We start from the raw sequence: 13,841 nt of genomic DNA on the forward strand, positions 1-13,841 counted from the left end.
TTCTGTAGCTCTGTCTTCCTGTCAGACATAATTCTTGTAGAAGATAAGAGCCCAGGCACTATGGAACTAATTGCCTTTATTTCCCCCCCTCAATTGTCTAGGAACATCTCACCATTGTCTCATTCTCTTTCTCCCTTGACTCCCTAGTCTCCTTTGGTTGGGATATTAAATGTTACTGAATGTATATGTTATTTTATAACCATTCACCACACTATAAATGTAAAGAGTTAGTATTGCCATTATGTTAGAAAATCTAACTAGGCCTTTTTCTGGGTGTGGGTTTGGGTAAATGTCCAGGAAATTAAGGTCACTTAGATGCCATTGATGCTGAGATGTCTGGTTTTTTGTTTGTTCATTTTTAAATTCTGGGGAAAAATCTTGGCTACTATATAACCATTCACAGGTTATTTGGCAGAGCCATCACTAGAAATTTTGGCACCTGGGGCAAGCTTCACACAAGTCACCCAGGACAAATAGCACAAAATGTACCCTTGAACCAACTTCTTAAGACAAATTAAGTTGGGGAGAGATAGTAACCCTGAAACACAATGTCCTCTTAGGGGAGAAATCCTAAAATACCATCAAGTGGTGGGAAGACAGAGACCCTGGGACACCAGCCATTATAGGTAAAGAATCTATGCTGATGGGGAGGTCCACTGGGGAGGTTGGAAGGACCTCACCTGGTTGCAGCTTATAGGTGGAAGGGGAAGGGAATAAACATTTATATAGTGCCTACTATGTGCTAAGCACTTTATAAATATTATCTTGTTTGATTTTTACCCAATGACCCTGAGAAGTGGGTGCTATTATCATTCCCATTTTACATTTGAGGAAACAAGAGGCAAACAGAGGTTAAGTGACTTGCCCAAGGTCACACAGCCAGTAAGTGTCTGAGGACAAATTTGAAGTTTCCCTGACTCTAGGCCCAGCACTCTATCCACTGCTCTACCTAGCTGGCAGCTTATAGGGGACTTTGGGAAAAGGGTAGTTTCCTGTTTTAACTAGATATTACGTTCAAGTGTTGCTATAGTAAGTGTTGGTATCTTGTGACAAAGAAGGATCTGACTATTTTCTAGGTTTGGGGAGGAGTAGGTAGTTGATGGAGGAATTGGAAGGGAAAAAGATAAAGGGATACAGAGAGGTGGAAAGGGCAAAAGGTTTTTGGAGACTTGCAATCCAATTCCTCATTCCTGAGGAATCTTTGAGTCTCCTTCTTAACTATCCCTCAAAATCTTTTCTTTTTCTCTTTGTAATATTTCTCTTTTTTTCTGTCTCTGCTCAAAATCCAGAATCATAGATGGGCAAAGCACAAGGCCAGAATAACCCCCTTCTTCTTTAGGCTCTAGGCACTGAACTTAAATTATATAGCCATAGCGAGTTTGCGGGTAGAAATGGGGACCATGGTCTAACTCCCAGTGAGAAGAGGAGGAACTAACATTCTTCCCTCTCTTGCTCTCTCCAATATATGACTATTCTAAATTACAAATTATTGAGGATAGATTGGGGCCATAAGGTTTTAAAGACTGAAGCACCTTCAGTGCTTATATCTAATGCTTATGTTCTTATATTTCATGCAAAGATTGTCTACTTTGCCTTCCATATCATTTCAAATGGTCCAGTGGTGCACCAGAGAAGATGTTGCCATTTCTGATTTACCAAAATGTAGCCTCCTTTATTCTGGGGCAGAAGCTGTGTAACTTTAATGCTTTGGATGAATTAGTGAATGTGAGAATGCTACAATTCTCACACCGTCGCTCACAATAAAGCCTCTAACTCTTCTAGGCCACTACCTATTTCTGTTTTTGTGCTCTTCTTCATAGCATATGCTAGGCATCTAATGGGATTTCACAATGCCATAATAGTTATGGCACCTATAAAGGAAAGATGCTGTGCCTCCTCTTTCTACCAATGTCACTGACTGGCTGAGATATCAATCAGTATAGATCCAGCCTGCCATGGTCTTAATTGGTTGTTATATGATCTGATAGAGGTGGATAGCTCAGGAAAGCAAGAGGATCTTAAATATGTCTTCCTTCACATGTACTTATATAGTACCCCAGCCACATTTATGTGCTCTCTTTTCTGTCTGTCTGTCTGTCTCTCTCTCTCTCTCTGTCTCTCTGCCCTCCCCCTTTCTCTTTGCCCCTCTCTCTTTCTCTGCCTCTCTGTCTCTGTCTCTCTGTCTCTCTCTCTGTCATTTATAAATGTCTTTAAAGGATTGCGAAGTACTTTACATACATTATCTTATCTGAGTCCTATGGAAATCTTGGGATGGAAATCAGCAAATATCTCCATTTAGCAAATGAGGAAACTGAGACTGTGAGAAGTTAAGTGACTTGCTGATGGTTATACAGTTAGTAAAGTGTCAGAGGAGGCAAGATTCAATCCCAGGTCTTCCTGACTCCAAGCCTTGTAATAATCTTGAACACAAGAAAAATGTGCAGGACAGAAGTCTGTCTTCTGGCAACACCAACTCCTCTGTGACAGCAGAGACAATTCAGTCCAGAGACCAATACTTTAGACTTTGAAAGTCAAGGAGAGGGGTGGGAGATGAAGAGTTAGTTGTGTTAATTGCTCTAGTTGCCCTATGGCTCTATATGGGTATATATATATATATATATATATATATATATATATATATATATATATATATACATATATACACCAGCCTGTTGAGAGGCTGCCTATAGTAACCTAGAAAACTCTTGGTTTTTGTGGCCTGTCTCTTTCTGTCCAGCGTGCTGCTCATTCCCTGTTCATGCTTCCTCCTCCTTTCTGCTGGGTTCTTCTCTGAAATCCTCCCATATTTAGGTGCCACTCCCACATTATATTTACTTATTTGTGTACATGTTTCCCCCAAATAGAATCTCAGTTCCTTGAAGAAAGGGACAATTTCCTTTTTGTCTTTGAGTCCTCAGCATTTAACACAATGTCTGGCACTTAATACATGCTTGTCACATGAATAAATGAATGAATGAAGAGGAAACTGTCCAAGTGTGGCCCATATGTCCAGAAATGAGGTGGTGTTCCTTCTAATGGGTACTCAACTCCCTGGACACTTAAAGAAATGAAATAAAATTGTCCACTGAGAAAGCTGGCCCAATTCCTTGGGACATCTTTGCTAAGGAGATACTGCTTCTTGCACCTTGGGTAAATATTGCAGCCTGATATTTAAAGTTTTGATTTATTGTTTATTTTAGCTTTTTAAGTTAATTCAATGTGTTAACAAATCAGATAGCAATTAATGGGGAATTATAGAATCCTATGAGTTTTTTTGAGGGGGGCTAGTGACTGAGGGGGTAGTCTATGGGAAGTGGGACCCAGTGAGTTAAGGAGATATTTATATTTTTAGTCATTTCAAATATATTTTAGACTAGACCTTCTAGACTTCCTTTGAACTGGGAGGCAACTTGATCAAAGCCTGGCCAAGAGCACTAGAGCAGTGAGGAGTGGGGACAGTATTCACAGGTAGCTAAAGTGGGACCAAAGAGTATGCTATGCCCTGCTAAATTGGCTAAGTAATCAACAGATCATATAATAGCTTACAATCTCTCCACCCATAGAAAGCAAAGAAGAAATCAGGGGTGGCTGCAGATACTGTTAAATATTCTTTTTAGCACTGAGGCTAGCATTCACCACTGTTTATACTCCAATAGTGTTTTAGAGCTTGTATCTTTTGCTTGTAGAAGCAATTCCATCCTGACCTGCAACACTTCATAGGTCGATGCTAAATCAGAACCACTCCCCCTTCCCATTAGTCTTGAGAATATATAAAAGCTGTCAGATCATGTCTGGGGCTCAGCCCTCTCTCATTACACCCTGAGGTCTCAACCATTCCACTCACTGGGGACACCACTTTCCTTGCCTATCACATCAGTAAATATAAAACATAGACAAAGTAAGCATTGTTGAGGTTTTTCCTTTGATGGTGAAGATTTCAACCAAGAACAACCAAGAAGAGAGTTTTGCCATGACAGAGGGTATTTTTGGTCTCACCAAGACAAAAGCCATAGAAAGCAAATGAACCAAAGCTGGGCCATCTCTTGGAAACAATAGGGAACTTACAGGAGCCGAGGCTGAGTGAGAGAGAATGACTCCTGTAACCATCAGAAGAGGGCAATAAAGAACATTAAGCTATGGGCTAGGAGTAGCTGGGAACAGCAGTGTATTAGAAGTGCTCACATAAGAGAATTTTAAGTGGCTAAGAATTTTACTTTGACCTTTGGGGAGATAGTTGCTGCTTTGAGGCTTTCTAATGTGTCTTCCTTTGCCTTTCAAGAAAACTTCTTCTGTAATACCATGTGCTTGCAAGTGGGGAGTTGGGTCACATACTGGGTAATATCTTCAGGAGATTTTCTTTCCTGGATTTCTTGTGTGGAAGAAAAATAGCCTCTCCCTGTGTTGAAGGTAGGGTCAGACCTATTAGAATCAAAGTTTTATTGTATAAATCATGCATTGGGAAGGACAGTGCATCCAATGGGACCAGAAAGATCAGCTCAGTAGGAGACAATACAGTCACGCAGGAAGGATAGTCACCTGAGGAAAGGCAGCTTCAGGTAATGGGACCCCTTCACGTTGGAGAGAAGTGCAGGCTGTGAACTTTACAAAGGCACCAACCAGAGGGGCCCACTAGAGACCTACACCTAAGGGAAACTTCATAAGAATGCTATGAAGGGAGAAAAGGACTTCCAGGATACAGGAGTGAGTAACTCCTTTGCCATATGTGTTTTTTGTACGTGTGACTTAGCATTTTATATTTTCAGTTTGTGCCCAGCATCCCCACAGAAAAATGTTTTTGTAATCACTATTCTTGTTATGCTCTCTCGGTAAAACTCCCCAGCCATCTCATTTCCCTCCAGCTGCACTGCTTGGTTTTAATGGCACCACCATCGTGCTTGAGTACTGGGCACCCTCCCTTCTCTATACTCCTTTCAGCTTCTTTCTGTGTGTTTTCTTCCCCCATTAGATTGAAATCTCCTCCAGGGCAGGGACTGTCTTTTTCTTATTTGTTTCCATAGCACTTAGCACAGTACCTGTCACATAGTAGGTAACTAGTAAAAGTTCATTGTAATGTAGTAAATGCTTTTGTTTAAAATCTTATTAAGTCTGAATGACTGTACCAACCAATACCTAAAGTTCTCTCTAGCCCTAACATTCTATAAAAGGAAGAGTAAGGAGCAGGGAGGACAAGAATGATAGAAGTCAGATGTAAAAGATTCTTAGAGAATAAGGGGGGTCTTTTTCTACTTTTCCAGTGGTCACAAGGTAAGCAGAAGGATGTTATTACTTGATGGTAGCTTTCGCCCAATATTTTCTGCCTTAGATAGAGGGCTAGAGGGGAGAACAAATCAGCATCCCACACTTCTCATGATATCAGGTCTGTGATGAAAGCAAACTCCACCACTTTCCCTTCCTTTCACCCCTTACACTGCAAGTCATTTGGCTTCGCTTTCTAATCCTATGGCTCAGAGGAGCAACGAACAGATTCTTAAAGGTGGGTAATTTACTTATCTGCAGTATTCATTCTAAGAATTATCAAAAGAAACTTAAAATGAATAGCTCAGTATCTTGTTTTAACCTCTTGCTAAGGAGAAATTATACTGGGGGGTCCATTCCTTTTACTGAATTGACATCTGCCTCTCTGAGATGTCTATCATGTTTCAAGTTCTGCTCACTGGGGATAAACATAACAAGTTAAATATCTCTTCCACATATAACCTCCATGCAGATATTTTGAAGACACTTCTCATAACCCCACTAAGACTTCTCTGATCTGGGCTGAACATATCCATTTCCTTAACTGACCCTTGTGTGGCATAGTTTCCAGTTCTTTTACCATTCTGGTCACTGTTCTTTGCACACAATAGGGCAGGTACAGCCAGAGCTAGGCATTGAATTCAGTCACCTCTTTCATTTCAGGGTAGCCATATACCAGTTTCTGAAAAATTGAATAGCGAGCTGTCCTTAGAACACTTGAGTTCAAGTGCCCTTCCCCCCAACCCCACATACTGTCTGTGGGATTCCCTCTCCCCCAGAAGGTCATTTCACTTCTCAGTGATTGCACCAGGCTACTCTCTAAGGCAATGTACTGCAGAGCAGGTAGGTGATGATTTGCATTGGTAGAGGAATTTCCTTCCTGGAAAGTTTCCTACAGAGATGAAATCACAGGTTACGCTGAATTATATTGAAACAGCTGTCAGAACTGGAGGTTACATCTGCCCAATGTCTTGTCTCAATTCATTTCAATCAATGGGAGGATTCTGGAAGCAGTAAAATGGAGAGTATAATTTAACCAGAACTTAGGCAAGATAAAGATTTGAAGTTAAATTATCAGCAGCAGTTATTCATCAAACTTGGGATGCAGGCTGATGTCCTGAGAGTGGTCTAGCAAATGGATGGTCTCTAACTCCTTAAATAACTGTAGCTGGAAATGGACTTTTACATATGCACAACATTACTGCAAGGCTAGGTAAAAATAAATATGATGTGTTTAAAGTGGTTTGATGTTTTGAAAAGAAAGGGAACACAAGGGAGAGCAATATTTGACAACCGTATCATTACAATGTATATCTTCAGTACTTTACCAATCCGAGAGAAGTAATCCAGTTTGGCAGGGAAGGGGCTGGTTTTTAGGAGTCATGTTTGCATTTGAATACTGGCTTTACTTACTTGCTAGGCATCTGGGTCAAGCTACTTGAAAATCATCAGGTCTTAGAGTTCACGTTTTTAAAATAAAGGTAATATTGCAGTTCTTACCTCACAGGGCGATTGTAATACTTTGTAAATCTGAACACAGTAGAGAAGTCTATTTATTATTAACAAAATCCCTGCTCTGTCCTCTGGGACCTGCACCTCAAGGGGTAGCTTCCTAGATGTATAGGGAAAGAGCTGATTTGTACTTCATCCTGGGGGCAAGTTATTTTTATTTTTATTTATTATTATTATTTTTTAATCAGAAATGAAATTTAAAAATGAGCTAAATGTTTCCCTTGGGAAACCCATTCTCTTGGCTAACATGGGGAGCATAATTTCTAGGGAAGGGTCTCTACACTGAGCTTAAAGAATGGGAACTCTCTTCTAAGGCTGTGGCCTCACCTGCAACTCAGTGGCCTTAAATGATAAGACTCGGGGGCTCGAATAGCGCGAAGAGGTGATGAGGCTGGGGGTGGGGAGCGCTCACCTGCAGTTCAGCATTTCACCGCGTGCCAGAGCTCCAAGCATCCTATCCCGTGATGCTGCTCTTCCCACCACGGCCGCCCTTCGCGGGGCCCTCCCCCCTCCCCCTCCCCTCGCCCTGGATCCAGAGTTCTTCCAGATAGAACTTTTCTCTCTTTTGTCCTATCCCAAAATAAAAGCTTACTCGTCTTTCCCCTTCATGTCCAGCTTCTCTAAGACATGCTGCGGCCCCGCCCAGAGATAATTTAGATACCGATTTATTTAAAAACACATACAAACAATTCCCTCTTCCACCAAAATCCAAACAAAATCAATGTCATTTACTCTAAGTTTTTTGCGTTTAAAGAGGGCCTTCACCTCTGACAAGCAAAGGGCAGGTAGGTATCTCTGGAGGTCTTAATAAGAGTCGGTGAGATTAAGGGCTCCCTGTTAAGTCCAAGTGCAGAAAGGAGGAGGTTCTGGCCCTTCAGCGCTCTCCCTGCTCCCAAAAGTCCTGCGATAGCAGCCGGTCTTACTTCCTCTTAGATTGTAGAAGCCCATGGTTAGGGGCTGGGTCCCCAGAGTCTACCAGGAGTGCCTGCCTAGCAAGAACATGGCGAGAAATTTCTGAGGATGTCTTCACGAGTCAACCCGGGCCAGGACTTTTAGAGTCCTAAATAATGCAGGGCTGTTCTTGACTGCTGTGAATTCCCAGCTTTACAAAAAGCGACAGTTCCTCCCGAAAAGATAGTGAAGTCTGTCCGGTCCAAAGGAAAGGGAATCTCCTCTACCAAGGAGAAATCGCTGAGTTCTTATTCTCCTCTTAGAACACCTGCTATTTCTGGGAAGGAAGGACTGCAGGCCTCCAGGCCAGCAGGACTGCCCTTTACCCACCTAGCCCCAGGGAGCAGGTATAGCCTTGGAGTTAAGAAGGAAAAGTGGAAGCACTTCTGAGGGGCTCAAAGCTTATATGGGTTTAATAGATTGAATTTCTTGCACCTTTCGCTCCCCACTCTGGCCAGTTCCCCTTCTCCAGAAAGCTTTCTCATCCCTCTTCTCCAGAGTCTAGACACTCCTCCCCTCTGCCCACAACCTAGTCTCAACAAGAATGGACTTGTTTAAGATCTGGAGCGATCTCTCGCCCAAGCAAAGTGAGGAACAAGGCAAACAGCACCACGATTTACCACTTGGCCTAACTTTAGGTCTCGTTAGCGGTTTTTTGTTTGTTTGCTTTTTTCATTTGTGCAGCCTGCCTCCTCAATGTCTCTCCCCTTATTCTCTGGAGGGTCCTCAGAGCCACCTTACCAGTTTGGTTCACCCTCCATCCTACACCCAATGCCTACTCTTACCGGTCCTCTTCGGTGCTACATCTGTTGTCTCTGTGTCTGTGTCTGTCTCTGCCTGTGTAGGTCTCTCTCCCCCTTCCCCACCCTGGTGGGAGGGGAATCATCTACTTCGCTCCACACCTCGGACCCTCCGCCCTCCGCTTTCCGTCTTGATGCGTCTTCCTACTTCAGCAGCGTTGCTCCGCTGAACTAGTGGGTAGCAGGTCATAGCGCCCTCCGTTGTAGACAACGACTCCAGGTGGGCAGTAGAGGAGATCGGGCTCCACCGAAGCATGCAAGGGAGCCAGAGTCTGCAGGGCCTGTTCCTCTGGCTCAGGTTTAGTAGTGGCGGTGAAGGGGCGCATGCTAGTGAGCGAGGGCGAGGCGATGCGCCACAGCAGGCTCTTAAGAGCCTTGCGAAACTCTCGGCGCATGAGACAGTAGAGAATGGGGTTGAGGCAGCTGTTAGAGTGGGCCAGGCACACGCTCACTGGGAACACGTATACCTGGCTCAGAAAGTACGCATGGCTGAAATGCACCACATTCAGCTTGATTAGGATACCCCAGGTAGTCAGAGCCTGGTTAGGCAGCCAACACAAGAAGAACGACAGTACGACGATAGTTACCGACTTGGTAACTTTAGAACGCCTCTTGGCGCTGGCTCCAGCTGCGCTGTTGCATACTTTTCCAGAAGCACTCGCAACACCAGGCTCAACGCCCGCGCCTCCACCTCCCCGGACGGGACGTTCGGAGATGTAGCGCACCAGTAGCAGGTAGCAGAGGCTGATCACCCCTAGGGGCAGCACGAAGCCCAGCAGAACCTTCTGTGTGTGGTACAGCCCTAGCCAGAACTGAGAGTCCCCTATCTGCGGCTTGTCCGGGAAGCGTACCAAGCAGAGCTCCTCATCCATCACCGTGGCAGTGGTGGAGAAGATGGCATGGGGCAAAGAGGCCAGCATCGCCAAGACCCAGATCAACACGCAGAGCGCCTTGGCTGAAAAGCACCAGCCACAGCCTCTGCCCGCCCGCAGGACTCGCCTCCAGCCACCGCCCCTACCCCGTCCTCTGGGCCTGAGGCTCTTAAGAGCAGAGGCCACGGAGTGGTAGCGCGCCACACTCATGGCCGTGAGGAAGAAGACACTAGCGTACATATTCATGGCTGTCACAGTAGCAATGATCTTGCACATGGCCTTGCCGAAGGGCCAGGTGAAGTCTAGTGCGTTCTCCACAGCCCAGAAGGGCAGGGTAAGCACGAACTGGAAGTCAGTCAAGGCCAGGCTGGTGACAAAGAGGTTTATGGAGGACTTACGCCAGCCCTGCTTGCTTTTCATCAGGTACAGGACCAGAAGGTTGCCCACCAGCCCCAAGGCACACACCACTGAATATACCACACTGAGGAGAATCCTCACCACCGCTCCAGCTGGGCCGTCAGTGCCAGTACTCCCGCGGATGCCTGAACTCGGGAACTGCCCTGCCATGCCGTCTGGTCTCTCCAGCTCCAGGCCTCGAAGCAGGTCTCTCATCATTAGCGAAGCGTTGCCACTTGCGTTTCCCAGTTCCAGCAGGGACCCCCAAAAGACAGCCTCCTTCATGTTGACAGTGGTGTCTATCCAGTTCGGGCCATGACCCAAAGACTAGGCTTGGAGCAAGTCCAACTTAGTCCTTGCACTGCCTCTGGGGCTCCCCTTCCAACCAGGACTTTCTCAGAGCAGCAGCCACCAAGTACCACAAAGTGATTGGCTAAGTGATTACCACAAAAAACGGTCCTTGGGGGCTTCTCAGCATAGACTTGCCCGAAACTGTTGGGCGCTGAGTCCAGGCGCGGGAAGAATAAATAGCTCTCGAGCTGGAACAGGGAGATAGCCGAGGAGAGCTATGGGGCTGAATGGCTGTTTGGCTAGGGATTGTCAAACTGAAGCGTCCGTCTGTCTTTTCCTCTCCTCGTTCGAACGTCAGCTGCCGCGAAAGTATAGAAAGATTTCTGGATTGCCGCTCGGATGCTCATGTAATTTCCAGTTTGTCTACTCTCTAAACAAAACAAAGCAAAACATAAAACAAACAAAAAGCCAAACAAACCTTTTTCCTGCTTGGTTCTTTACTGCCACAAGTTTTCCCGTGGATTGTTCTCTAAGGCGGAGAATTCGGTTCGGAAAGATCACTTCTCTCTCAATCACTCCCTCTCTCTACTGCACTTAACTCCCAGTGAGTTGTAAGCAAGCAGCTCTCTTCTGAGTTATATTTGCACCCACCGCAGCCTCAGCGACGGGCTCAGAAGAGCATGCGCACTCACCACTCACAGGAGGGGGAGCTTTCCGAGGTTCTGAATCAGGAGCTTCCACACCCAAAGTACCTGCAATTAAATCGGGGGCTGGGAGGGACGTATAGCTTCGGCTCTTTACCCTTAATTTTTTTTGGAGGAATTAAAATTTGACTTTTGATATTTTTGACTTTCCAGTTTGTCTATTCCGTCAAAATTGTATTTTCCTTTCTTTTCAACCCAATTCCCCCGTCCTTCATTTTAGAAATCATTAGAAAGAAGGACTAAGGCAAAACCTGCAAATTCAATCTTCTTCTCCTCCCCACCCCAACCCCTTACTATAGGTATAAGAATGATTTCTTTCCGCTCTTCAATCTAGTTTTGACCCCAGACCCTAATGGATATGCTGAGCCTCTATCCAAGGTATAAAAATCGTCTGAGATTTAGAAATTAACTTTATTTCTCTTTCTTTAATTACATGGTCGTTTCATCAGACAACTACAATTACCTGCTTATGCTAAGATAACAGGAAGAACTCTGAATACATCTCTTCATAGAGTCCAAGATCAGATGCTTTACAGAGGAACATTTCTACTACATCGTTCCTGGATTTTGAAAGGTGAAGCTTTGCAATTAGTTCAAAAGGAGTTTATATCAGATTCATGGAGCTTTTCCAATTATTCCATTACTGTCATTTTCCAGGCCCCTGTCACTGAAGGTTTTCCACATTTTTATGGATATTCTAGTTCTCTCCCTGCTGTTGCCATGGCCTTAGAGGACAAAACCTTGGAATCAATGGGAAAGAGTTCAAATTGCTTCCTTAATACTAATATTGGAGGCAAATTCAAGTGGTCTCCGTCCCTAGTAGGTTTACTCATCCCTTCAAAAATGTCATTGCCATAAGCTCCTCCAGCAGGGGGAGACTGGTATTAAAGGAATTTTACAAAATTCTTCCTTCCTTCCTTCTTCCTTCTTCCTTCCTTCCTTCCTTCCTTCCTTCCTTCCTTCCTTCCTTCCTTCCTTCCTTCCTTCCTTCCTTCTTACCTTCCTTTGTTCTTTCCCCCTCTTGCCTGCAAAATAAAATATTCTCAATTCTATTTAAAATTCCTATTTAAATCACTATATTTCTCTAAGTGTGAGATGCTTTATTATTATTGAAAATTACTTGAAACATATGTTGACTGATAACCCACATTTATGTAATATGTGTGATTTACAAAACACTTTACAGGCATTATTTTATCTGATCACCAAAATAGCCCTATGAGGCAGATAGTACAAGTGTAATTGTCCCTCTTTAGAGATGAGGACATTGGAGTTTAGTTAAGAGAACACCCTGTTACAGTGGAAGGAGTTCTGGCTTTGGAATCAGAACACTTGGGTTCAAATTTCATTTCTCCTATTTTGTCTGGTGTGACCTTAGATAAGTCATTTAACCTTACTGAACCTTAGTTTCCTCATCTGTAAAATGATGAGGTTTGTAGGGGCAGCTAAATGGCACAGTGGGTAGAGCATCAGTTCTGGAGTCAGGAGGACCTGAGTTTAAATCTGGTCTCAGATCAGACATTTGACACTTACTAGCTGTGTGACCCTGGGCAAGTCATTTAACTCCAATTGCCTCACCAAAAATCAATCAATCAATCAATCAATCAATAAAACAAACTAACAACAACAACAAATGATGAGGTTGGACTGGGTGGCCTCTAAGGTCCCTTTTTATTCTAGAGCTAGGATCCTGTAATTTATTCAAGGTCAAATAGCTAGTTGCAGAACTGGGACATGAGCTCAGGTCCCCCGACCATTCACATTTCATGCTCTTTCAATGATGCCATTGCAATTCAAACTTTAGTATAAACTGTACCTTTTGTTGGCACTGCTCCCAGTTCATGCTTATTCCCAGGCCTCCCCTATCCACTGGAAATGAGCAATCAGAAGAAATATTTTTTTAAAAATTTTATTAATTTATTTTGATATATCAATAATCACTTCTATATGCTTTTGAGTTTAAAATTTTTCTCCCCCTTCCTCCTCACCACTCTCCCCAAGACAGCACACAATCTGATATAGGCTATACATTTACATTCCTATTTTCACATTAGTGGTGTTGTATGTAAAAATTAAAACCAATAGGACAAACTATCAGAAAGCAGAAACAAAAATCAACAGAAGAGAAAAAATGGCAATTCAATTTTCATAGTTCTTTCTTTGGATGTGGATAGCATTTTCCATCACTAGGCCTCTGGAGATGTCTTAGATCATTGTATTGCTGGGAAAGGTTAGGTTTATCAATATTAGTCATTGCACAACATGGCTGCTATAGAGTACAATGTTCTCTTGGTTCTGCTCATTTCACTCAGCAAAAAGAAATCATTTTCACACATTACCTCTCTACCCCTCTTACTTTTGAGGTTGAGTGATTATAAGTCTCAGACTTCATTCAGTTTTGATGAAGTGAATAGAGATGAGGTAGAAAGTATTAACTTTGAATAGGAAGAAATAGAGTGAAGGTCTAAAAAATAAGCACATTCAGTAGCAACCTTATCTTTGGCACCTGAAACATAAAGTAGATAAAAAATTAGGATTGCAAAGGAAAAAATTGGAAAATTTAAAGTGGTAAGTTGAGAGTGCATTTGTTAGTTGGAGAGCACATTGACCGCTAGAGGGCTCTAATGTTTCAGGGAAAAAAAATAAAAGTCATGACAGGTTCTAAATCTGACAGGGGCAAGATTGAATCCCAGCCTTCAGAGTTGGCCTGGACACTTTTGGGCCCAGTAAAATATATTAGATATTAACTTTTAGATATTTACTTTTACCTTATTTCTTGGGTCAGGGATCCCAAGGGATCCTCTGGTTGGCACTCCTTTCTTTTCCTAGAAAAATGTGACATACAAAGGTTTGGAAACTTGGGGTTTTCCTGGAAAATCCTCTTCCCCTTCTCCATTTTACATTTCAAGTTTAAGTTAACAGCCAGCCTTTACCTCTCATTCCTTTTCTTCCCTTCAGTTTTATTTGTCTCTAAATATTTGGTCCATATTTGATCATTACATTGTCTTGATGGAATGAGGAAACTGCATTCCTTCCTCCTATTTCTGTTTCATAAGCAG

At 43.3% G+C, this 13,841-nt stretch overlaps 1 protein-coding gene across 1 annotated transcript; it reads right to left on the minus strand.

Annotated features, from left to right (window-relative positions):
* Positions 1-7,417: 7,417 nt before the first annotated feature.
* RXFP3 (relaxin family peptide receptor 3) lies at positions 7,418-10,882 on the minus strand. The gene has a single exon (XM_020995420.2). It carries the CDS (start codon positions 10,070-10,072, stop codon positions 8,669-8,671), a length of 1,404 nt encoding a protein of 467 aa, XP_020851079.1. The 5' UTR covers positions 10,073-10,882; the 3' UTR covers positions 7,418-8,668.
* Between the last annotated feature and the right edge of the window lie 2,959 nt (positions 10,883-13,841).

The sequence above is a fragment of the Phascolarctos cinereus genome, unplaced genomic scaffold, assembly GCF_003287225.1.
Source record: "Phascolarctos cinereus isolate Bilbo 61053 unplaced genomic scaffold, phaCin_HiC Scaffold_4;HRSCAF=312, whole genome shotgun sequence".
Taxonomy (NCBI): Eukaryota; Metazoa; Chordata; class Mammalia; order Diprotodontia; family Phascolarctidae; genus Phascolarctos; species Phascolarctos cinereus.

Bases quoted from the DNA above. Each gene is read 5' to 3' on its own strand.
- RXFP3 (XM_020995420.2), bottom strand. From the start codon at position 10,072: ATGAAGGAGGCTGTCTTTTGGGGGTCCCTGCTGGAACTGGGAAACGCA.